The sequence below is a fragment of the Topomyia yanbarensis genome, chromosome 3, assembly GCF_030247195.1.
Source record: "Topomyia yanbarensis strain Yona2022 chromosome 3, ASM3024719v1, whole genome shotgun sequence".
Classification (NCBI taxonomy): Eukaryota; Metazoa; Arthropoda; class Insecta; order Diptera; family Culicidae; genus Topomyia; species Topomyia yanbarensis.
In genome coordinates, this window is record NC_080672.1 from 275,036,392 (window position 1) to 275,063,577 (window position 27,186).

Sequence of the window (27,186 nt, forward strand, 5' to 3'; positions counted from 1 at the left end):
AATCTTAACGTCCATCAGTTGTGTCCCATAAGACGATTTGGCAAGCTTATTGGGAACCATCGAACAACCGTGTTTACTACTACCGGACATGTGATATTGCATTCGAGCAAATTGTTTTAACATGCATTCAGCGGCGTCACCACAAAGCAGCGTTGATGAAAAAGTCAGTTAAATGTATGAATGACTCCGCCTCGTCGTAAAGTGCCACCCACGCTTACCTTACATTTGACCTGCGGCAACAAATAGGCGGCACAGAAAAGAAGGTGCGCAATTGAAACTTGCCCATCGGCACTGTTGCTAATTTCGATTTTACAAACCATGTGATGTGTTTTGCGCTAAACGGAAATGAGTTTTAGCTTGATAAATTGCAGTCGATTCCCAATAATGCCTCCATTCTTTTGACGGACATGTGACAATTTCCGGTGAGGAACAAGCGAACTGGAGTTTTGTTTCTTTCCAAGAGTTGACATATTCAATTAAATAATAAATACAGTTTGGAACTGAGAGCGCAGTTTATTAAAGAACCTTATAATATTTTTTCGGGTAAATAAGGGATAAAAATGAATTCATTGCAATTTATCGCTTTTCTTCGAAACTCTAACCAAAATAAGAAAACAAAAGTCCATGAAAATTTAACAATGTTTAAGGAAAATAGTACCATGCAGCATTGATGCATATTCATACTATTTTAAGATTCACCCAATTTTATTTGATGACTCCCTCAAATTCGTTTATTTTTGATATTTCTCAAAAGAAGGGTGGAGCTAAATGTCTGAAATAATATATTCAATAAATTCTTATCATTTTTACCATCAATCCTGTTTTTAATACAAGCCAACTGCCAATCGTCTTTTGTTCCCATAAGAACAGTAGCGTAAAAAAATAACGCTCCGTCAATTAAATCCTGCGTGTGTAATATGTATTACCACTACATACTACATTTAATGGGTTCTAAGGCAAAATATACGCCATGAGTAATTATAAATTGTACTTGAAATAAGATTACTATCATTGCCATTTGGAAAGAAGCGCACGATACTCAACCAACGAATGATTAAAATAAACTATGATTATCACAAAAGGAGCGCTCGTGTGTAAGTACATTCATATGACTCACCGCTCGCTCGCAAGAGCAGCACGGATTGAAGAAGCTACAATGCACTTATCCTGTCCACTTCCCCGGGAGCGCAGAGCTGCATCGAATTGCTTGCAACCTACCGCAGGCAGTCACGATTTGCACACAATCATCCTACGCCCTTCTAGAATAACGATCGCTAGGGCGGGCGGTCAAGTGGAAAAATCGACAAAACTGTTAGTCGTTTGGATGCAATATTTTAATTGCACATCAGATGATGCCGCTGTCGATCTAGCGTGGTCCGCGTAGGTGAATATCTACGCAGCGGTATCGGGTAATCGAGATGATCAGGGGTTTACCGGATATAAACTTGAAGCTGGGTGTGGCATTGTAGAACTTTTTATAACAATGCAGAGTGATCAACCAGTATTAATTATTTGTTCTGCGACATAATCTTGAGTTTTTATCTTTTAAACTCTGCAGGGACATTATTAGAATCAGGCGGCGAATGTTCAGCAGTAGACGGCCATGTTTCATAGTAGAAGAAAAAAAATAATAAAATCTATTTTTTTTTGAATCCAGACGGATATTAGCGCCTTCTGCAATGTCATGAAGAATATGTCCAAACAAAACTTTTTGAGCGACTCAGTGGAAAATAACAACTAACCCGCTTAAGACAAATGTATGTGAATATGAGCTTTATTTTTTATTGGTCCAACTGAATGTATACTTTAATGAGTCTGGGGAGATTCCCTCCAAGAATTTGCTCCAACTTTTGTGTTCGGCTTCATCAATGGTCCTTCTGGCCTCGTTTCGAAGCCTGCGGAAATTTACTTCTTTTTCCTCTCGTGACGGGTGTTGCTTATCCGTTCTCTTGAGCGTCCGTAGGGCCTTTCTGCGCTCGGTGACGATCTTCTCAACTTCCGGGTTCCACCAATGCACAGCGCGCTTAGGTGGTGTACCCTTCGTGCGTGGGATGCTGCATTGGCCGGCCTGCACTAGAATCCTTGCGATCTCTTCCGGTGAGTAGTTGTGTTCCAAATCTATCGAACCTTCGAGGTTCGCTTCGTACTTCTCCCAGTTAGCACGATCAAATAACCACCTGGCTCTTCTAGTGGTTGGAGGTAGAGTTTCGCTCAGGTGAATCTGTATCGGTACGTGGTCACTTCCGTGTATGTCTTCCATGGTGTTCCACGTGAGCGAACTAACGATGGTTCGGGAGCACATCGTGAGGTCAATCGCGGACGTGCACTGACCTCTGAAGAAGGTTGGACTACCGTCGTTCAACACGAAGCTATTGGTGCTTTCAATTGCCTTGTTGATCGCGTTCCCTCTGTGACAGCATTTGTTCGCCCCCCCACAACGTGTGGTGGGCGTTGAAATCTCCCATCAATATATAAGGCTCGCCTAGCTGTTCGATTACTTTCACTAGCTTGTTTTCAACATCTAATGTTTCATGCGGGATGTATATTGTTCCGACAGTGCATGCTGTCGGAATTTGTATACGCTAAGCTGCCACTATTAGGTCGGATGTTATTGTTACATGCTCTGCTGGGATGTCGGACCTGATCCCTACAGAGCTCTGGAGAAAGGTCAACGCACTATCAGGCAGGAGAAAGTGTGGATTCACCCTGGAAGTGAACGGAAAAGCCACGAACAACCCCGAACTAATCGCCAGAACATTAGGGGAACACTTCGCATCATTGTCCTCGGACGCAGCCCTACCTGCAAAATTCAATCCATGAAAGCGAATAGCTGAAGCGAAGCCCACTGAGTTCCCACCGGATACCGGGGCAGAATACAACAAGGCCCTCCAGAGGGATCGAACTAGCAGTGGCCCTGGCCACCGCCAAAGGTAAAAGCGCCGGCGCCGATGAAGTATGCTATCCGATGCTGACAAGGGCTCCACCGGAAATCAAAAGAGCGCTTCTTTAGAGGATTAATGGAATATGGAATAAAGAGAGCTTCCCGAAATCCTAGAAGTCAGCGATTATTGTACCCATCCCTAAACGTTGCGAAGGTAACCGCACCGCCAATGACTTTCGCCCCATCAATTTGCTACCATACATAGGAAAGACAATGAAACGCATGGTGAACAGGCGGCTGACGGACTACATGGAGCGCAAACAGGTACTTGACAACAGGCAATTTGCCTTCAGGCAAGGTCGCGGCACAGGTACACATCTCGGTACCTTAGGAGAAATATTGAAACAAGCCAACGAAGAAAATCTGCACAGCGACTTAGCAATCCTTGACATCGCGAAAGCCTACAATACTGTGTGTAGAGAAGGAGTGCTGCGACAGCTACGAGAGTGGGGAGTAATAGGTAACATGGGCAATTTCATTGGCGAATACTTAAAGGAGCGTACATTCAAAGTCTGCGTTGGAGGAACACTATCGGAAAGCTTTCCTGAAGAAAACGGAGTTCCCCAAGGTTCCGTCCTAGCCGCCACCCTGTTTCTCGTCAGTATTGATTCAATATTCGCTACGCTACCAGAGGATGTATATATTCTCGTGTACGCTGATGATATCGTAATAGTCGTAACCGGAAAACAAAAAAAAGAATCAGACTGAAGCTGCAAGCCGCGGTCAATGCCGTCGGGAGATGGGCTGAATCCGTCGGGTTTAATATAGCCGCATCAAAGTGTGCCATAGCCCATTGCTGCAGAACCAGACACATCGCCACCGGTAGACCAGTCAAACTATTCGGAACAACGATTCCCTTTCGGAAAGAGCCAAAAATCCTCGGGATCAGTATAGATCGTCAACTATCCTTCGCTCAACACTTTCATCAAATCAAAACAAACTGCGAGAGCAGAATCAGACTGATCAAAGCAATAAGCACAAGGCATCCGAGATGGAACCGGAGAACAGCCTTAACTATAAGCAGCGCACTAGTCTTTAGCAAGATATACTACGGTATTGAGCTAACCTGCCTGAATCGATGTGGTCTGGTCAAGATCCTTGCCCTACTATATCACCGAGCAATAAGAGTGGCATCAAATTTACTTCCTAGCACTCCAGCCGAGGCGGCTTGTGTGGAAGCAGGAGTACTCCCCTTCCAATGAGAGCCTGCAAGAGTAATGGTCAAACGAATTGTAGGATGGCTAGAAAGAACGGCTGGGAATGGTGGAGTCTTAGAACAAATCGCCAACGAAATACACCTCGAATACCCAGGGACCGAGTTACCACCAATAGCTAAACTACACAGGATAAATCGTCGCCCATGGAACGAAAGGGTCATCAATATCGACACCAGTCTAGCCTTCTCAATCCGCCCTGGAGATCCTCCCTGCAAAGCACGATCGGAATACCTACGACTAATAAACAGCAAGTACGTAAAACACGATAAATTTTATACAGACGGGTCGAAGACACTAAGCGTAGTTGGTGTTGGGATGTATGAAGTCGATAGCAGGGTCGCCTTTCGATTTCCCGGGATATGTTGCATATTCTCAGCCGAAGCTGCAGCATTATCACTAGCCTTAGTCAACCGAAGGGAAAATACAGCAACAGTAATTTTTTCGGACTCGCTGTCGGTTCTGCGAGCCCTGGAGGCCAGTAAAACAAAACACCCTTACCTTCAATCAATCGAAGACAATAGCGACATGTGGACAACAATCTGTTGGATCCCAGGACACAGTGGGATACAGGGTAACGAAGTCGCTGATAAACTAGCGGCACAAGGCAGGAAAGCAAGAAAAATGCTAACACAGGAAGTGCCAGCGGCTGATATAAACGCAAATTTCAGCAACATTACTTTTAAAAATTTCACGCTACACTGGAGAGACCAGACCGGCCATCTTCAACGAATCAAAGGTTCTCCAGAAACATGGATAGACAGGCAAAACAGATACGAACAAAGGGCATTATCCAGACTTAGAGTCGGTCACACGAGGGTGACCCACGCACATACTGTTTCCAGAACCGAACCACCCCATTGTGAGACATGCGCAGTTAGGAAAAACGTTGAACATATGCTGGTCAATTGCCGGGAACTAGAGAATCTCCGCAACAAACATAAAATTACATCCTCTATTAGAGAGACACTAGGTAACGATCCAATGCAGGAGGAGACCCTCATCGCATTCCTGAAAGACTCACAAATGCTACAAGACATCTGAAGAACGGGAACGCGACATAACGTAGAACCTCAGGCACCGGAAATACCAGAATAATGCAGATGTGATATGAATAAAAAAGTATTGTAATTACGCTTATACAAAGTCGACTCAGCGAACGACCCTGAGGGCTAAAGCTGACAAATAAATAATAATAATAATAATAATAATAATAATAATAATAATAATAATACTTTAATGAGATATAATACATTATTTTAATATTATTTGTTTATTCCAGTAATTTTTACGAATACCAAATCAATTCCTTATTGAATACCTCCATACAGTGGATTTAGTTATTGGAAGGTTGAATAATGTATTATTATTTAGGTATTAGAAGGAAGGAAGGAGAAGCGCTCAAATTCCCGAACCAGACTATTTCCAGCCAGAAGGCCAGCAAAGATCTGGAAGAGGATCGCCTTGGTATGAGGTACGGTCATCGGAACCAGAACCAATAGAGGACGACGGCAGCGGCAGGTGCGCAACGGGCCCACACACTTCACACCCACACAATACCAGTGAGTAACCACCATTGTATTCAAGTAGGACATTAGGGACGTTAGGGACTTGAAGATAGCGTGCCAAATAAAACGACGGTTAGGATTAAAAGTGATTTTCCCCTTTGCATTTTGAGAAACCACTCGGCGAGGAATGTGCCGACCCTGGGGTTAGGGTAGGCTTTCCGTGTGAGTGAGCGAGCGGTAACGAAGGTAGTTACATTTTGGCCTATTCTTACGATCATTTTGTTATAATAATGTTCATAAGTTATATGTATTTATATGTTATAAGGCCCCTTTTGTATTACGAGTGCTAATGTGTGCCCATCGTATTCTTCGTACACAATTTACCAGCGCGTGTGGAGATTCTTTTCCAGGGCGATGGAGCATGAATCTTTTTCGATACAGCGAAGACCCGATTTTATCAGCCCCCGATTTTGGCTACTCCCGTTTTTGTAAGTTTTTTACCCGATTTTGTCAGCCTTATGTGAAAACTAATAGTTGGTAGTTTGATGGGCTCTAGCAGATGAACCAAGTTGAATTCGAGTAAATCATTTCTTGAGCACATTTTTCTTATCTTAGAGACCCGAAAAATGTTTTTTTTATTTAACACTGTCAGACCCCCTTAAAGGAAATTTAAACTAAATAATCAGAAAGGGTTATGAGGCTATATCAAAAAGAAAGAAAAATATGTGTTTCGATTTTGTCAATGTTCCCGTTTTATCACCATAAAATTCACCATGGGGCTGATAAAAACGGGTCTTCACTGAAACTTCAAATAAAATTATAACAAATATCTTACTTCAAGAGTCATTCGATGAACATCTCAGAAGACATCATTGTTGTGCACTATTCCATTTCTGAGTGGATTATTTATCGCACGTTTATGACAGACCAAACCACACGCAAAAAAAAATGAAATTTAAACGACATGTAAATCAATACGAATGTAAACATACAAAGATTGAATCAAAACTTTGATTGAAAATTACGTTAAAATCAATGCACTCAAATGGAGCATCAAAAAGCATACAATTTTACACTTTCCTTCGTGTAATATTACATGTCATTCATTTTACAGCAATGAGCGTGTAAAAAATACATTGAAGTGCATTGGTTTTCCGTTTGAAGAAACTGTAATTTTCAATCCACGTGTAGAATTATAATAAAATTTGTTGAAGAAAGCACGACAAGTCGTGTGTTTTTTGGTGGAACTTAATTTTACATTTATATTCATGCTCCAAAGATGTGCATGAACATAAATTTAAAATTACAAAATATTTTTTTCTGTGCAAAGATATAAATCTGTTGTATCCATTTGCTGCTAATTTTTTTTTGTTTATATGGTTTTATTGCCTAACTTGGGCCATTCACGAACTTTCAACGGGTAATCCACTTTAATAAATTTTACTTATTAATAACCAATTTTTGTATTGTGTTTCAGATGATAATACGTGGAACAAGTAGCGCGAATACCGGAAGAGAACAAGCTAAAGTTATGTTCAACGGAGAAGCTCAAAGAAGTCGTCGACTTGAAGGTAGTCGCTGTACTCAACAGCAGTTGCGGAAAGTTGCGACCAATGACCAAGCAATATTTGGAATACTAAACAATTCTTTTGGATACACTACAAAGCTAATATTTTTGATTTTCAGGATATCATAGAATTCGATACGAAAACATAGTTTAAGGGGTTATATATGTTGAGGTCGACTCAAATCGATAGAGGAATTAAATCGAATTTAATTCTTCTATCGTAAAGCTCAGGTTCTTAGGAATGTTACCTCAAATTTTTATAGAGATCGGAGCAGTCATCTTGCTCCCTTATGGAGGTGTTGGTTATACTTGAAACTTTAAACACGATTATCTCGATATCATGTTTCCCAAAAGCGTCTTTGCAGTGACTACGATTGCCGGAAAAGTTTTCAACCGATCTCAAAACTTTTTTTTGACTTGTTCGTAATTTAACTGCCATGTCCTTGAACGATTCCATTTTTTCGTCAAAATTTTCATATTATTGTTATGAATTTTTTTAAAAAAAATTTCAGGTGAAAATAGTGAATCGATCGTTCAAGGACACCACAGGTACATATACTAATGAATTTTTTTTAGTTTGATGGTTTCTTTTGAGCTCTTGGACTGGAATCGTAGTCACGGCAAACCTCTTTGAAAACTTTAACTTTAAAAAAAACCGTTTTGCGGAAATTGCTATAGCTTCGACAATTACACTCAGGTTTTTTTTTACGCGGGGATACGAGCCGCGTAAATGAAAACCGCGTAAATGAAAACCGCGTAAATTTCAAAATCCGCGTAAATGAAAACCGCGTAAATTTCAAAATCCGCGTAAATGAAAACCGCGTAAATTTCAAAATCCGCGTAAATGAAAACCGCGTAAATTTCAAAATCCGCGTAAATGAAAACCGCGTAAATTTCAAAATCCGCGTAAATGAAGACCACTTAAATTTAAGAATCCGCGATAAAGGGGACCTCATTGATGTATACCGCGTAAATTCCAAAATCCGCGTAAATGAAAACCGCGTAAATTTCAAAAACCGCGTAAATGAAAACCGCGTAAATTTCAAAATCCGCGTAAATGAAAACCGCGTAAATTTCAAAATCCGCGTAAATGAACCGCGTAAATTTCAAAATCCGCGTAAAAAAAAACCGCGTAAAAAATACCGCGCAAAAAAAACCGCGTAAAAAAAAACTTGAGTGTATTAATATTTTTTTATTTTCTCAAGTGGATTTTGCAAATTGGACATTGTACTACGCTAAACGTATAACAAGTATTTCATAAAAATATGGCTACATACCTTTATAAAAATTTAAACTTATTCCTTTTTTCCCGCATCTCAACATATATAACCCCTTAATGTATCATTTTGTAATAAGTAATAACAGTAAAATCTAATCGATTACTTTCTTAAGGTAGAGTAGCTGCTTAAGGCGTTGTTGAAATTATTTATGCACATAGTTACTTCGAGACCATGTGGGTCCATATTGCATTCTCAAGACAAGTTCAATAAATTTTTCTTTTCTTAGCCCGGAAATAGGATCAGATTCGTACTCACACTTTACGGGTCGAAAATTACTTGTATCTACATTTACCATAAACCACTAGAACTACTCTTACTCACAATTTCGCCTGTTGTTGAAAATAAAAATCGCATACCTGGAAAGAAGAAGAAACATAATTTAATTTATTGACATTGAAAAAACGCTAAGTAAGTGACATATAACGCATGAATGAAGACAACACATGAAGAAGACTGATTATTTCTTTCCTTCCCTGACACAAATGAGAAGCGGCATGGACTACAGCCCTTCTGTCGTCTTAAGGTAGAAACCACAAAGTAATAGTATCTATGTGTATAAACATCAATACAAGAAGTAAGTACTAAATTAACTAGATAGAAATGTTGTTGCTATTGTCTCTGGATTTTTGACATAGTTGCCAGTCTTTCTCATGTTTCTTCAGTTTAAAGTAAATGCTGATTGAGCAAAGTAGATGGCACAACGACAATTTACATCCGACGCCATCTGCTATAAATAAATAAAATTAAAGAATCAATTCGCATTGTCGTAGAATTGTCATCCATCAACAAGATGTCGTAAAAATTTATAGCTTTGCGAACGAACAAATTGAGGACAGAAACGAGAATTTCATTGACATAATAACCGAGGTGATTAGATATTGATGGGAAATAGTGCTCGTATCATCCTTATATGACAGAGGTAAGTTTGACATGAAGGAAACAGTTCAGCGATATGATTGAGTTATCAAGTCGAAACATGGGTCAATAAATTCTGGTGGGATTACTGGTAGTAGTTTTTTTTGCAATATTGGAATTTTGTCACGCGTTAGTCATAAAATCAATCAAGGTATAAAAACAAGTATAGGGCAAAATTGTAGTAAAATTGAACCACTGCGATTTTTTTTTGCACTATCTGGACGGAAATACGTGCACATATATTGAATTCAATTTCGCAAAATGTGCGACTACTATAAATAAAGCAAACACTTTCGGGAACGTCTAGGAAAATGCGAAAATTGCAAGCGGATTTCAGACAGCCTTTAAAAGGGAGCATCTCAGCGTTTCGTCACATATTTATACAGGATTCCGCGTGTTCGGTTTTACAGAACAAATTCTCGTAGATTCAAACACAGTACAACCCCATAAAAATATTTTGAATATGATCCGCGCCAAATTTTACATCCATCAAAATACCATATAATGGTCTCCAAAACCCATAAATATACCACAATATGGTTAGTTTTTAAATGGGATCTTCCGGACCATGCTACTGATGCTGTTTTGATAGATTGAACCCATTCAAAACACTATCAAAACACCATGAGCATGGGGGCATTATAAATTTTTCGTTTGCTCGGGAGCTGAAACGTTGCTCACATGCCAAATGAGCAACATGCTGACTGTATTGTCCGGACGATACAATAAGCGGCACACACTATGAATTTTCGGTAACGTGGCTCAATCAAATAGTGGTACCGCGTATCCGTTTCAATCGTTAGTCGCTCGTATACCACACGAGCAAGATCATGGCATATCGTCCGGACGGCACAACCGTTAGTGTACATGCAAAATTTCAATTCACACAGCGTGACGAACACACGATAAACTTTGCAAAAAGGATGCAATTTTTACACGGTATTACACAGTTTTACTGTGCGCGTGTGGATTTCGGCAGTGGTGGCATTAACTCGCTTACAGTTAAGTCGTGTAAAACTTGCACTTGCAAGGTAGGTTTGGATTTAGATTAGTTCAACAGTGTGCTGCTTGTGAGTTGCGTTGAAATAAATTAATTATTTTTCTGCTTGTGTGTGCGTTGGGTTGATATGGGTTTGTAGGTATGCAAGACAATGAGCCCACTCACACACACGCATCATATTTTGAATATATGTGATGGATTTTTATTTTATCACCCAGTCAACTGACAACTGGATTTGCGCCTACTGAAAGGCGGATGTTAGTTGAAGATTTTGGTGGGCGAGATGATTGAGTTATGTTAGAGCAGTTTCGGTTTTGATTTGTTTTCAAAAAGCTATGAAGCTAATCCATAGCGATTCCTGGTAGTCATCCCAAAACTAATGCCATCTTACCAAGATAAAGCACTGATCGGTTTTTATTGTTATCACAGTTTTGCAAGCATTAGTATTTTATGTCAATCAAATTTCTTAGGGAATATGCAGCAGCACAGTGTTCAATATAGCAGTTTAAAAGTTAATTTATTATTGCGAACAGTTTTGTTTCGAGCTTTAAAATTGGTGTACGATGCCGTTCTATTTGTTGCTTCATTTGAAACACGTTTAGAACTGTGTTTTGAATATATAAAAAATATTCGATAGATTGGAAAATATCATTTCGAGTGAAATAACGACCTAAGGACACGTTCTGAAGCGGTCCATTTTCAGATGTATAATTTTGACAGTTCTAAAACATAAAATTGAAAATTCCAAAACTAGAACTTACTCTCACCAGCAGTAGTTGGTAACAGGAGACTAAGCTATAACGTGACGTAGCGGTTTTTACTGAAGACTATATAGTCTCCATCCCTGAAATGAGTCTTAATAAGTCTAGTTTTAATAGATTAAAATTCATTCGCGAATTATATTGCAGGCTCTTGAAAAAAGCTACATTTTTAATGTCACCGTGGTCGTTCCCTGTACACAACTCTTTAATGTTTAATTAATTGTCAATCCAAATTTCTACGATTTCACATCGAGATGACGAATAGCATAAATATATCGTATAAATTCAAAAGAATCAAGAAAGCATGAATCTTACAGAGATAATTGCATTTAATTTGATTTTCACCAACAACTAACAACTAAATTAATAAATTTAATTTATTTAATCGACCAACTTTACGAAATTAAAAAAAAAAAACAATTTAAGATCATCTTGCGCTTTGTGTCCATTTTTGTTGTTAATAATAATAGGTACTATTAAAGTAGGTACAGCCATCGCAAATATCGTCCTGGAGAAAATGTATATAGATTTAAAGTGCTTGCATATACTAGAACACTAAACGGATGATAATTGTTTAAGGGGGCGTCTGATGTAGTGAGCAAAAAGATCGACTTCGTTTAAATCCGCTTTATTGGTAGTATTGAAACTCTAGGAAAGTCTTCCGCAATATCGGTGACCACACTGAACCTATTTTGTTTTAAACAGCCATGCATTCCTCGTGCGTATTTTATATAACACAGAAATATTTCAATCTATGGGCAACAATGTTCTGACTTAAAACTGACAGCGATAAAAATACAGTGTAAATATTACACGCTGAGCTCCTTCTATCTAAATTTTCAAGAAAAAATACTCAATGGGTCATTTTTACGGCGATTTTTCCGTGATGCAATTTGCTGTGGGACACCCTTTAATAGCGTTTTTCTCCAACCACGTTTTTCAAACTGGCGAGAATGATAACTCAAAAATTAATCAACGAATTGATTTTTTTTTAAATGCGCAATATGTGTAGCCTGTCGATAAACCACATAAAACTGAATAAACAAATATTCTTCCTATTATTTTGAAGAAAAGTGAGCGATTTTCACGGTAAAATTTGAGATTTTTCGGTTTTCATGAAGCCATTTTCCGAAACTCGAACTTCTTACTGCTTTTGTTGGGTCATCATGTAACTACAAGTCTAAGCTTTACAAGACAATTTTATCAAGAATTATCGTGTTCGCCGCAGCGCTCCTCGACGTGGACATGGTTGGACGTCTACTCTTGGGACGCTCGTTTGTGTGGCTCTGCGTGACTGAAAACATTTTTTTCGTGCATAATGAATGTATAAATAGATCTTAACATTACACAAAAGATCCATTGTTGCCTTGCCTACAAAATCGTAAAACAAAATAACTTTCGGTTTGAGCACTTTACTCCATCCCTTAAAAAATGGACAAAACAAATCATCCCAAACGATTTATCTGGAGATTTTGGTGACAATATACTGCACAAGTTAGAAGGGAAAAAGTTGTGTGTATTCTACTTCATTGCGGTTATGTCTCTGATATTACCCATTAATCTTTTTTTTTAAATGCTCGAAGGTTTCAAAAAGAAGTTTGAAAATTAATTTATAAAAAATATTTTGATTTTAAAAACAAGAAATCTGTGATTAGTTCATTAAAAAAAACCAAATTTAAAATCCTTCAAGTCCTAATATAATAGTTTTATTAGCTTATAAGTTTGTGAAGTTCACAAAATTGAACATTTCTCAATAACTGATAACTCGGTACCTATTCGACGTATGGAAAAAATAGATAAAAAAGCTACGCCTTCGCATGAGCTTTTCAGAAAAATAGCATCTGATATTGTTCCGAATGTATATGAGACAACATGTCTTGGATCCGCCATCGTTTCCATATCGTACATAACTAGACACATTGTTCTCCGTTCACTCACTTGTGTAGAAATTTTGGAGCAGGTCTCAAAATACACTGCAAGATATTACAATTACAATATTAAAACAAGGCAATTTAACACTAAACTCCAAGTGGTAGACCTCTTATAATTGAAAAATCTCGTAAAATACTTCGAGATCCATTCAGAAATTTTTACTCAATCTTCTCAATATAATTAAATTTTAAAGCATTCAAAAATTCAAAAATTAAAGTTTTTGTGGCTTCACTAAAAAAATTTAATTTAGGGTAAGGTGGGGCAAATCCGACCGTTGGGTAAACCCGACCCCCCTCTGTTACCGAAAATCAGAAGCACTACGCGAACTAATATCAATGGTGTCGTGTAGAGCATCGAAAATAATCATAATGGTGGCATGACAGCATTTTATTAATCTACATTGAGATGCTCAAACGACAAAAAGTGTGTTTTTAAAACTTTTTATTTGACTTTTGTGCATTATTGCCTACAGGATATTTCTGATTGTTAAAGTGATTGCATAAAAAATGTAAGTGGATTTAAATTCTTTGATTAAAGTCCTACAAACTACGTAAATGAATTTGGTTCATCCTTTTTCATAACTTTTTTTTTAATTGCATCGTAATGAAAAATGACGCGGTGGGACAAATCCGACCTCTAAATAGTGGGGTAAATGCGACCGCTTTTTTGCTAAGAAAATGTTTATTTATCAAATTGAAATATATTTTTATTGTCATTTTTTATTATTTTTATGAAAAATGGTTCATAATTACAAACGAAAGACACAAAAACGTGATGATTATAGTATTCGTCAAGCAATTGCTGCAATGCAAATGGAAATATCATTACGTGCTATTGCTCGTGATTTTAGCATTCCAAGATTGACATTGAACTCCATTTTCTTCATGTTACAATTCAATAACACAACATTCATTGGTTTATCATTGAAAAACCATAAAATTTGGATAATATCTGCACTAAATCAACCAAAAACATAGGGGGTCGGGTTTACCCCACCATTTATGAAAATAGCAAAAATGAACATTTTCGTAAAACGCTTGTATCTCAAAATATTTCCAAAACGCTTGTATCTCAAAATATTTCCAATGTTATCGTGCACTCAGTCGAGATAGAAGTCTTTTGTCATCGGTCCGTACACTCTATAGCGACAAATAGTGTTAATCCGCGTTCAAGGTTATTTGCACACTCTACGCCTAGTTGAGGTTTCAGTATTTTTTCCCTTCTTTTGTGTTTCTGTTTCTGAGTACCGTTAGCCGGTCAGTGAAGTGAAGCAGTGTTCTTCTAGTAAGCCGTCTGGATACCGTTACCAACACAAGCTAAGTATTAGTTTTCGTTTCCCTTTCTTGGTTGTCTTAATAACGTGCACTGGGCAATAGGCCCGTGCAAAAATGACTTCCCCTGACAGCGGTTCATCTCAAGGTGAGATGGACGTCGAAATAAAATCGACTCCCCGGCTTAAGGTATATCCGAGCTCGACCACCGGGCCATTTGTGATCTTCTTTCGGACCAAAGAAAAAAAGTGTTTGAATCTGTTGCAGATTTCTTGAGTTCTGACGGATCGGTATTCGGCCGTGACAGAAATATCGAAAATTCGCCCTGATAAGCTTCGGGTGGTGGTTAACAGTTCAACTCAGGCAAACGATATTGCTGGCTACGAGCCCTTTACGAGGGAGTACAGGGTGTATATTCCAGCTAGCAGAGTTGAAGTCAGTGGGGTCGTTTCCGATTCGAGTCTGAATTGCGAGGACCTGCTAAAATACGGGACTGGCTGTTTCAAAGACCCCATGCTTAAGCCAGTGAAGATACTGGAATGCAAACGTTTGCATTCAGCATCAGTCGCAGCTGACGGCAAGAAAATATACGTCAACTCAGACTCTTATCGGGTGACCTTCGCCGGCTCTGCCCTGCCCAATTACCTCCTCTTTGACAAGGTTCGTCTACCTGTTCGCCTCTTTGTGCCGCGGGTCATGAACTGTACTAATTGCAAACAATTGGGACACACAACCTCCCATTGTAGCAATAAAGCCCGCTGTGGGAAATGCGGTGGGAATCATGCGGATGATTCCTGTGGTAGAGATGTCGAAAAGTGTCTCTACTGTGGGGGAAACCCACATGATCTCCCTTCATGTCTTAAGCGTTCCCTTCAGGGACGCTCTAAGCAATCTTTTGCAGAAATGCTTAAGATAGCTACGTCACCTGTCTCTACGAACATCTTTACCAACTTGTCTACTGACGAAGGCGACTGTGATGAACCCCAGGAGGGAACATCTTCTGCTGTGCCTAGAAGTAGTAGAAAAAGGAAGAACATTTCTTCTTCCAAGCTTCGTCGTAAAGGCCAGAAGGTGTCTCTTCATGGTCCCCCTAAAATAACTACTCAAGGAAGTACTGGTGCAAAACCGAAGCAAGTCGCTCCCGGTCTCAGTAACCTGAGCTCAGAAAAGGAGTTCCCAGCACTTCCAGGAACATCAAAAACCCCAAGTGTTCCCATATCTTAGCCAGAGAAAGAAAACAGTGCTGGCTTAATAAATTTCTCTGACATTGTGGACCGTATTCTTACAGCGATAAAAACATTTCTGACCCCCTTAAAAGTATCTTGATAAGCTTTCTCCCCGCAGTAAAAACATTTTTGATGCAGTTCACTGCGAAATGGCCCCTTCTTTCAGTGATTGTATCCTTCGATGGCTAATTCATCGAACGAGGTCAAGGATTTAATCACTGTTCTACAGTGGAATTGCAGAAGCATTATCCCGAAAATCGATTCGTTTAAAATCTTACTAAATAATTTGAAATGCGATGCATTTGCCCTATGCGAGACATGGCTCACTTCAGAAATAACCCTACACTTCCACGATTTTAATATTATTCGCTTGGATCGAGAAGACTCTTACGAAGGAGTACTTTTGGGGATCAAAAAGTGCTATTCTTTCAATCGGATCGACCTCCCCAAGACACCAGGCATTGAAGTTGTGGCTTGCCAAACCAGAATTAAAGGCAAAGAAAGACCTTTGCATTGCTTCCACCTACATCCCCCCTAGAGCCACAGTTAGCCACCGACGGCTTTGCGATATTGCGGAACTCCTCCCCGCACCGAGGCTAGTTTTAGGTGACTTCAACTCCCACGGCACGGCATGGGGTTGCCTTCATGACGATAATCGATCTACCCTACTCCATGAGCTTTGCGACAACTTCAATATGACTATTTTGAATACGGGTGAAATGACACGGATTTCTGCCCCTCCAGCGCGACCGAGCGCCTTAGATCTGTCCCTCTGCTCGACATCGCTGCGGTTAGGTTGCATGTGGAAGGTAGTCTCTGATCCCCACGGCAGCGACCATCTGCCAATCGTAATTACTATTGCTAACGGTTCAGGGCCACCGAATACAATCAATGTTTCGTATGTAGGGGAGAGAGGGTAACAGTGGATCAGCAGGAACTATGAAACATTCGCAATAAAATCACAATGCATGATCGCAATCGTCTAATTCCCTCATATTTCACAATTTCTAATTCTTTACACGTGTTGCTATATTTTGGAAGAGATCTGCTAACTCTATCTCTTTTAATGGATATTTGTTTGTTTTGTGATAGCCAGAGTAAATTTGCAATGATAAACATTATTCCATCTTTATGAATTACCATTCATTGAATAAATGTTTAGTCTATTGCTATTTATAGCAAATTTTATGCTCAACATTTGCCGCGAACAAAGTTTTTTGGTAACTACTCATGGTTCTGTGTGATTTCACAATTTTCATGAATAGACCCATTGGGTAACTGTGAAACGATGGCGTATGGGGAACAGTGATTTTTGTTTGTTTTTGTGGTCTGTCTCAAAATGTCAATGGGTTTCGATTTTCCACACTAAATACTACTCATATAGTGCAAAATTAGTAAATTTGGCCAAATTTTGTAGAAATTGTCTCTTATTTCAGGATTGCAGCTAATATGCATATATGGTGGTTCGATGTTACGCGATGATATAGTGGATTCTTTCGTAAACAAACGATTTTCGCCTCAATATAACTTTAATTCAAAGCGTTAGGATCATTCTTCGTCAAAACAAAAGAATAAAATTTATAAGTAGAATATTTCACTAAAGATGACATCGCGTTTCATAGTTCCTACCCATGGGGCACACTGATACATTTTACCACCAACTGTTTATTATCCAAAAAATGTTATTTCCCGTGAATTTTACCAGCTGGAAAAAATATATGTATTAGTTAACAACATAGTGGCACTATGTATCACTTTTGATTACACAAATAACATGTATTATCATCAAAATTAAATTGTAGAAAAAATGTGTTTCATTGTTACCCTCTCTCCCCTACTCACACGAAATATTGATTGGAAGAGCTACGCGTCCGCGATATCCGACAAAATCGAGTGCACTCAAGAGCTTCCTCCGGAAGAAGAGTACGTGTTCCTGGCTGGCTTGATTCTCGATACCGCGATTCAAGCTCAGACTAAACGCGTACCAGACGCAAACTCACGCGGGCGTCCTCCGTGGTGGGACAAAGAGTGCTCAGACGTGTACGCGGAGAAGGCCGCTGCGTATAAGACCTTCCGGGACGACGGGCTGCCAGCTAGCTACCGACAGTACGCGATGGCGGAAACGCACATGAAGAGTTTGATAAAAGCCAAAAAACGTAGCTACTGGCGCCGGTTCGTCGACGGACTAACGAGAGAAACATCGATGAGCACTCTTTGGAGTACGGCCCGGCGCTTACGAAACCGAAACAGTACTAATGAGAGCGTGGAATATTCAAACCGTTGGATATTCGATTTTGCCAAGAAGGTTTGTCCGGATTCCGCTCCGGCACAAAAGAGTCCCCTCACAATAACGCGAATGAAACACCGTTTTCGATGGTGGAGTTCTCACTTGCTCTCTTATCATGTAACAATAAAGCCCCAGGGCCAGACAGAATCAAATTTAACTTGTTAAAGAATCTGCCAGACTCTGCCAAGAGACGCTTGTTGAATTTATTTAATAAGTTTCTTGAGGGTAATATTGTCTTTCATGACTGGAGGCAAGTTAAGGTCATCGCCATTCAAAAACCAGGAAAACCAGCCTCCAACCAGAACTCGTATCGGCCGATTGCGATGCTGTCCTGTATCCGAAAGTTGTTCGGGAAAATGATCTTGTTTCGCCTCGATAATTGGGTTGAAGCAAATGGCCTACTGTCAGATACACAATTTGGTTTCCGCAAAGGCAAAGGGACGAACGATTGTCTTGCGTTGCTCTCAACAGAAATTCAAATGGCTTATGCTAGCAAAGAGCAGATGGCATCAGTTTTCCTAGGTATAAAGGGGGCTTTTGATTCAGTTTCTATCAAAATTCTTTCTGAGAAGCTGCACCAGCATGGTCTTTCACCGACTCTAAACAACTTTTTGCTAAACTTGCTGTCTGAAAAACATATGCATTTTTCGCATGGTGATTTATCGACATCACGAATTAGCTACATGGGTCTTCCCCAGGGCTCATGTCTAAGCCCCCTTCTCTGTAACTTTTACGTGAATGACATTGACGAATGTCTTGTCAATTCCTGCACGCTAAGGCAGCTTGCAGATGACGGTGTGGTCTCTATTACAGGTCCCAAAGCCGTTGATCTGCAAGGACCATTGCAAGATACCTTGGACAATTTGTCTGCTTGGGCCCTCCAGCTAGGTATCGAGTTCTCCACGGAGAAAACTGAGCTAGTCGTATTTTCAAGGAAGCGTGAACCAGCGCAACTACAGCTTCAATTAATGGGTCAAACTATTGCTCAGGTTTCAACTTTCAAATATCTCGGGGTCTGGTTCGACTCTAAAGGAACCTGGGGATGTCACATTAGGTATCTGAAACAGAAGTGCCAGCAAAGGATCAACTTTCTCCGTACAATAACCGGAACATGGTGGGGTGCCCACCCAGGAGACCTGATCAGGCTGTACCAAACAACAATATTGTCGGTGATGGAGTACGGGAGTTTCTGTTTCCGCTCCGCTGCGAACATACATTTCATCAAACTAGAGAGAATCCAATATTGTTGTTTGCGTATTGCTTTGGGTTGCATGCACTCGACACATACGATGAGTTTAGAAGTGCTGGCGGGCGTCCTTCCGCTGAAAAATCGATTTTGGGACCTCTCATATCGATTGCTCATCCGATGCGATATCTTGAACCCGTTAGTAAATTTCGAAAAGCTTGTCGAGTTCAATTCTCAAACCCGATTTATGTCCTTGTACTTCGATTACATGGCACAAAATATCAATCCTTCTTCATACTATCCCAACCGTGTCAATCTCTTTCATGCTTCTGATTCAACTGTATTCTTCGACACATCCATGAAAGAAGAGATTCGTGGAATCCCGGATCACATGCGTTCGCAAGTGATCCCAAGCATCTTTCATAGTAAATTTCGAGAAGTCGACTGCAACACCGACGGGTCAAGCCTCGACGGCTCCACTGGCTTCGGTATATTCAATCAAAACCTCACCGCTTCATTCAAACTCAATGATCCTGCTTCAGTTTACGTCGCAGAACTTGCTGCTATTCAGTATACCATTGGGATCATTGATACTTTGCCCACCGATCATTACTTTATTGTCTCGGATAGCCTCAGCTCAATCGAGGATCTCCGTTCAATGAAACCTAGAAAGCACATTCCATATTTTCTGGGGAAAATCTTGGAGCGCCTGCGTGCTTTGTCTGTAAGATCGTACAAGATTACCTTAGTTTGGGTTCCCTCGCATTGCTCCATTCCAGGTAATGAAGAAGCGGACTCTTTAGCTAAGGCGGGCGCTTTACAAGGTGACATATATGAAAGACCAATTAGCTTCAGCGAATTTTTCAGTATTACTCATTAGAGAACCCTCGAAAGTTGGCAAACTTCAAGGAGCACCATTGCTTCATGGAGCACCACCGCCCGGCGTCCCAATGCTTGATACATTCGTTCGAATCTGAAATCCTGGCCGTTGATTCCTGATGCCGGAAACTGAAAGTTTATATCCCCCCCCCCGTTCAGCCTTGTCCACCATCTCTCCCATGTCTCTGATATACAGATGTATGACTTCACCCCTTCTCCCCTTGAATATCTTCCCAAAACTTATGTGCCCCCTATCTTCTAGTTTTAGTTGATCAATATTTAATCTCGTTAAGAAATGCACAACAGTACCACTACTTTAAAATAGCCCTAATTAATTCCCCCTAATCTTGAACCACTCTCTCTCTAGTTATTTCTAGTTAATAAGCTTGTAAAATGTTCCGCTTAGTTAATAATTAATTTCTCCTACAATCTCCCTTCTAAAAATCATAAAGTGAATTACTATAAAAAGAACACACAAAATAACCCGTCCCCCAAATCTTACGAATATTATATTATACCCTCTTTTATATGTATAAGTTAGCTGTAGATTTTTTTTTAGTTTCATTATATAAAACAAAATAATATTGAAATGTGTAACCCCCTAGTCTTAAGAAATTCAAAATGTAAAACAATGAAAAAATGGCACCTTTAAGCTAACGCATACGTGCCTTATCAAATAAACAAATTGAAAAAAAAACCTGTTTTAATCCACCTAGCGGTGCAATTGTGCCTTTCTCATTTCTCTAAACTATGGCACGGAGGCTTTTTATGTTCAACATAATTGTGGAAATGTCCATTACATTCTAAGTACACTTTACACTTATACACAATGGCATGCCAGCCACGAACTTGATGAGCTACGTGTCGACGGTGAAATACTTGAAACAAAAAAATATCATACTTCATTAGCCTAATCAGCATTAGATCAATGTTATCTGCTTGCTAACTCATTTTGTCATGCGGGGGTGGGTATGTGAGGAGGGCGAAAGTCCCATGAACGAACGACTCCCCAGCTTAAATTGGTATGCTTTGTGATATAGTGGTGGTTTAAAGATAATGGGGTTGAAAGGGAGGGGTATGAGGGCTGGATGGGGTGGTAGTCTGAGGGGTGATTTAAGGAGATTTTTAAAGGAGGGGAGTGAACAGTAGAGGGGGGGGGTGTAACCCCTCTCCGTAAAGCATCAACTACGCTCCTGTTAAAATCCAGAAACCTTATGCGAGTTGAAAAAAAAATTTGGCCGGGATTAGGTTGACGTTTTTCAGAGTGATTGCATAACCTTTCTATATGAGAAAGGCAAAAATGTGCCAAAATACAAAAAATTGAATTGTCATCAAATTTTTTTTCGAGTTTGCATCAAATCTCGACGTTTCATGCACCTTGAACACATTTAGCATCAAAAATAAAAATTCTATTTTTAATTCTTCCTATAGTTTATATGAGAAATTTCTGTGTGGCCGCACTCTGAAACCCGTAATTCCAGAACCAGAATTCCGATCGATCCAAAATTCAATAGTAGCCGATGGGAAGGTTGCACCTTTCATTTGAGACTAAGTTTGGGCAAATCGGTCCAGCCATCTCTGAGAAAAATGAGTGACATTATTTGACACATACGCACATACATACACACACATACACACACATACACACACACATACACACACACATCCATACATACACACACATACAGACTTTTTCCGATCTCGACGAACTGAGTCGAATGGGATATGACACTCGGCCCTCCGGGCCGGGATTAGGTTGACGTTTTTCAGAGTGATTGCATAACCTTTCTATATGAAAAAGGCAAAAAAATATTTCCAAGATCCGAATAAAACGCTATATATATATAGAAAGTTGCCCAGGAGTTTAACCTTTAATTTGGTATATAAAACGACTTGATTCGATGTAAAATGAACATTTTACAGCCAAAACCATTTACTAGGTCGGATTTACCCCACCTTACCCTACACATATGCAGAATACATAGGGTACATTAGGGTGAGGCAAATCCGTGTGGGTAACTGTTATCGAAAATAGGAAACACTCTGCAAACTAATATCAGTGTTGTCGTGTAGACCACCGAAAATAATCATAATGGTGGCATGACAGCTTTTTTTTAGTTTTCATTGAGATGCTCAAACTATAACAAGTGTGTTTTTACAACTTTTGATTTAATTTTTATGCATCATTGACGACAGGATATTTCTAATGGTTAAAGTGCACGCATGAAAAATGTAAGCAATTTTGTTCATATTTTTTTTAATTGCTTCGTAATAAAAATGACACCGTGGGCAAATAGGTATATTTCAAGAATTTTTCTAACCGTAATAAAGAGGTGAATCGAGATCTTGTCAAATTGGATTTATAATACTAGTTGTGAAGCACAAACAATATTTCTTCAAGTGCTTTTGTCACAAGATGGCGTCCATCCGACCATTTCCCGTAGACGCCTCTTTTCGGAAAGGCCGTAAACCTATCTCTCGTAATTTTTAACATATAGCTTTGGTTTTCTTATAATAATAGCAAGTGAGGTATGAAAGATTTTTTTGGTTTTTTTTTCATGAAAATGCGCTCTTTTTTTAGTAGATAAACGCTGAAAATGTCATAAAGATCGACACAAATTTGTTGATTAACCCTCAAAAAGGCAAGCTAAAATTGAGACTTCAAGAAGCGTCGCTCCTAAGACCCAACTAAATCAAAAACCTCTTTTTGTATCAGTGAGAGAAGCGAAAACCCAAAAACGATCGATCATTTGTATTTCAAATTACAAGTTCATTGAACCTAGAGAACTGTAAATATCCGGGCCTCTGAGACCCCTTGCCTTTTTGAGGGTTAAAGAAAATTAATCAACAAAAATAAAATCCTATGTGCGTCGTTTTCAATATACCGTGAAAATTTCAAATTGTTCAAAAATCATTTGTTGCAGTTACGTTTTAGACCAGCTCAAAAAATATGGCATCGAGAAAAACGCGGTTTACAATACGCTGTATACCCCATACATAAGAGACGTTGGGACAGAATTAAAAAATTAAACATTTAGCAATTATTGTCGCCTCTAGTTTTTTGGTATATTATTTTCAAGACCCTAAATCACATTTCAAACCATTTTTTTTTTTTAAATTCTACAGTGGTGCCACCCCTTAAATTTCACACAAAATCTGCACATTTGATGCCTTAATTGATATAAACAAAATTCCAACATTGCAAAAACAACTGTCAACTTGTTGCTCAAGTAAGAGACATCTCATGGTGGATTTTGATTTGATTTGATATGCTTTCACACCATTTTTCGTTTCGCTGGTTCACATCCTATTTGTAAATAATGCTATATCCCCCCATCGCGGATCTAAATAACATTGAGATGAAAAACAGCGATAAATGATGCAAGTGACAAATCGAAAAAAAGATACAGAAAAAAGACGTTTTAAACGTTTAAGAATTTTCCCCGACCTCAATATTGTTTGTGTCTGCACTCTTAGTTGAAACCGAAAAACAAATTAAATAAAAAATCGTTAGCAATAAGCAGCCAACATTTAATTGATAATTAAACGCTTGGTCAAGTATCAACTCTCTATACTCCGAAGTCGTGTTGTGCTCGATTAACGATTCAATGAGGCGCCACAGCCAACCTTGAATCGAATGCAAGACGTAAACGTTAATACATCAGCCTATCTGTGAAAGCAAGATGTTTAAAGGTCATGCCTTGTTGTCGGAAAAGGGTTAATGTTTCCATAATTCACACTAGGAAGTAAAGGATAACTACGTGAATGTGTGTATTACTTCAAACTTGCAATTGGTCAGCGTATCTCAGTATTTATTCGAATGTGACACGCATGCTTACATTGTAGTCCCACATTATCACATGAGTGATGACAGAACAACGAGGAATGACAAATTGAGATGCAAATTGGAGATCGAGGTACACCCACTGTCCAAAGCGAAACTCGTACAGTAATATAGTGCCCATAGACCCGTTCTAATAACAACAAATTACCTCATATCTATCGGCGCCATCGTGACCACCGAAACTGTTGCTAAAGTTGTTGTTCAACACTTTGATGCGATCGAGATCGATTCCTCCGTTCCCGAGACCATCCTCGTCGCCACCAAACATCGATGACACATCGGAAAACCGACGGGAATTGTGCCGGGCTGCGTCTAGCGAATCGATCGAAATCCTCCGCGAGTAGGAGGAGTAGCTGGAATCGTTCGAATTTCGTCGGTTCATGATTGACTGTTTAACAATGCCGGAGTCGAAGGAGAGACGTTTGGTAAGGTCACACAGCTCATGCTCGCTGCTGTCCTCGCTATCCTTTGAAGGAGATGAGGCTTTGTTTTTAAGAATGGAGTGAAGTTTTCCGGTACTGTGAGTGAACGGGTTATGTATGGTATGATCAAGGTTTAAACTGTTGCGTTTGTTGGGCATAGAGCGACCTCCAATGGAAGGCTTCCGGCGTAGATCTACTGTTGAAATGGATGTAGTTCGCAGCATCGAGGGGAAGTCCGAGGGATGCTCCATAGGACGAACGGGCTTGTTCAGAATCGGTAAACTATCCCGACGACGGTCTCCATTTATTAAACTTTTCTTACTGGAGTACAAATCACCGAAATTCGCGATTGAGTTCCTGTTGGCCAACCTGGTCTTTCTTTTTGCCATTTCAGCTTCTCGCCCTACATTATAGATCGACCCGTAGGAAGCTTTTTTTCCAGCGTGAAGATCCGCCAAAGATCCAATCGAATCTCTATTTTTCACCGAACAAACGCTTCCCCGTCGGTGACTTCCGTGAATGCTACAATGGCGGCTAGTTCGAGATTCGATAATCTTCACCTCATTCTCCTTTTGATTCATGAAAATTTCATCTATTTTCCTTAGCTGCTTCTCAACTCCGCAAGATCGATGATGATGGGTTTGTGCCATCTTTGAACGAAATCGTTTTGCTTTCAATACCACAAAAATCTACAGCACTACAAAATGAGTCACTTCAAACACGCGCTGTTGAGCGCCTTCTTCAAATAACACCAAATAAAGACGTCAAAACATATCACGTATGGCTCAATAAATCAGCATCTTGCCCAGTGGTGGACCTGGACTAGGAGTTTCCAGAAATAAACCGGCACAAACGCAAGCACACGCACCCGCAATTTAATCAAGCGCGAACGACAATAACAAGAAAGATTTTAACGATCACACCGAGAACAAGAAGGCAACTAAAACAACCGCTGTCGAAACCTAAACCTGGACTTGGTCAACAATCGACCCGCACGCGAATCAAACGATCGTAGAACTGATGCTCGAACTGAACTGAATCATACAGGCCGCTGTCAACTAGCTTCCTTCCTTCGGTCCTCTGACGGGGCGGCAGCAGCGCCCACCCTGTTGTTCCCAATAATGGCATTCCTCGTCGGATCCCGGCACAGCACGGTAACGCGGTGGTTGTGGGCAAATTCTCCGGCGACACCTTCGCGCAAACGGAGCAGCGCGCACCTTCTTATTCATACGCAAACCGGTGCGCAGTGCTGACAGACTGAGGGGATAGTTTGAGCCAAATCATTTAGTGACAAAATTACTGCACGTTGGGGACGATACCAAAGCATATGTTTTCTATATACCTATTAAATATTGGCAATATTGCATGCGCATCAAAAATTAACTATATAATCGAATAAATCTGAAACAGAAATATTTTAACAATTTTCGATAATACTTTCAATCTTCAGTATTATACAAAAAATGTCAATCAAAATCATTCCTTTATTGAAATTATTTTAAAGAAAACTAGTTAAAACTAAATAATGTTTCTGTTGTTTGTGTACTAGATCAGGTAGTTGTGTCCAGGCTAAAACACACACCTAGAAAAAATAGTGTAAATTTACGTCTTCTGACCCAGACATATACGAGCATCAAAAATGACTTAGTTTTACGTTTGATTTTAATTTTACATGACGTTTAATTTCGTAAATCATGTAATTTTACTCCACATACAGCGTTTGTTCTGAATGGTAGGAAGTGTAATTTTATGTTATTGCACATGTAAAGTATATGTTTCATGTAAAATTAAACGGAATACGGTAATGCTCCGTCATTTCGTAAATTACGGTTTGTTGAATTGTGTCATGTTTGCAATTACGTCAACGATAAAATTCAGATTTTTTTGGTGTGCAAGCTTTCCAAGCTGAGATAACCGTTATTCCCAGCGTGCATGAACAAAATGTCGCTAACTTGATATATTTCAGTAAAGTGTGAATCTTGTCTAGTTTGCTGTCATTTCGTATGATGTGTGTCTTGAATCAAAATCAATAATAATTTTCGATAACTATTATTTGAGAATCTCGCAAAATTAAAGGAAAATTTAGTTACGTTTTTCATTCTTCTGTTGAAATCAACTAACTTTTTTACATTAAATGGCTTTCTGTGTTGATTTCGAGTAAAACTAGTTTAAAGTTTGAATCGCAGCATCCTTTACATTATAATTTGAAATTATTTTTTGCTATAATTCTTGCTCATATGTTCTTTTTGTGGAATAAACCTTAAAATAGATTGCGTGGCCCATTATTCAATGTTAAGGTGTTTGAAGTGATATTTCTGTAGATTTGTTAGTTGAAGGGTCTCATGTTTCGATTCCTCTAGTTTTTCCAATGTACTTCGGGTAAGACTGCTCGGGAAAACACTCTGTTATCAGTGACTCTGTCAGTTATGATAACCTGGAGTTGGTAATTTAGTCGCGATCTTTTGATTACTGTTTGGTATGGTTCCGCGAGATGGAGTACCCACGGCTTTTGCGTTTGTCGTTTCGTTTCCGCCGAAATTTAGTAAAAGTAACCCGCCCTGGGGCTGGCTTTCTGGTCGGGCAACTTTGAACGTGACAAGTGGTCCTCGTAAGAGGTGGCGCTTAAACCACTTGTTTAGTAGTCCGGAAAACGCTAAAGTAAACAGATTGTTTATAATACATTAAGAATTATATGTTTTTCTGTATATTATAGTGAAACAAAAAAATATTTAGCAAAATTATATAGATTTTAACGATATTCGATTAGCTAGAGATTACAGGGTAGGGACAGTTATGAAACTTAGAGCCATAGTACTCAAGTGAGAGCAAGGATGTGAAGTATACAGATCGGAAAACTAGAAGTGGCAGGGTCATTAGAACAGGCTTAATATCTTACGGGCTTAACTTTTGTCTTCTGCTGATGAGGGTCGAGCTTAGGCAGCATAACTACGAA

General features: G+C 39.4%; 2 protein-coding genes across 5 annotated transcripts in view; one reads left to right on the plus strand and one right to left on the minus strand.

Moving 5' to 3' along the window:
- Window positions 1–8,283, plus strand: part of LOC131690262 (uncharacterized) — a 148,140-nt gene extending 139,857 nt beyond the window's left edge. Inside the window, exons 1-2 of one of the 2 annotated variants that reach the window (XR_009305540.1) lie at window positions 5,600–5,717; window positions 7,141–8,283. Coding sequence is in view for 1 of the 2 variants with exons in the window: in XM_058975893.1 (XP_058831876.1) it covers window positions 7,141–7,359 (219 nt within the window). In the remaining variant the exon portion in view is untranslated. Of the gene's footprint in view, window positions 1–5,599; window positions 5,718–7,140 lie in introns of those variants that run through there. The other variant, XM_058975893.1, reaches the window with a different exon arrangement.
- LOC131690261 (WD repeat-containing protein 47) overlaps window positions 1–27,186 on the minus strand; it is a 253,294-nt gene that overhangs the window by 114,981 nt on the left and 111,127 nt on the right. The gene's annotated exons all lie outside the window — the stretch shown is intronic.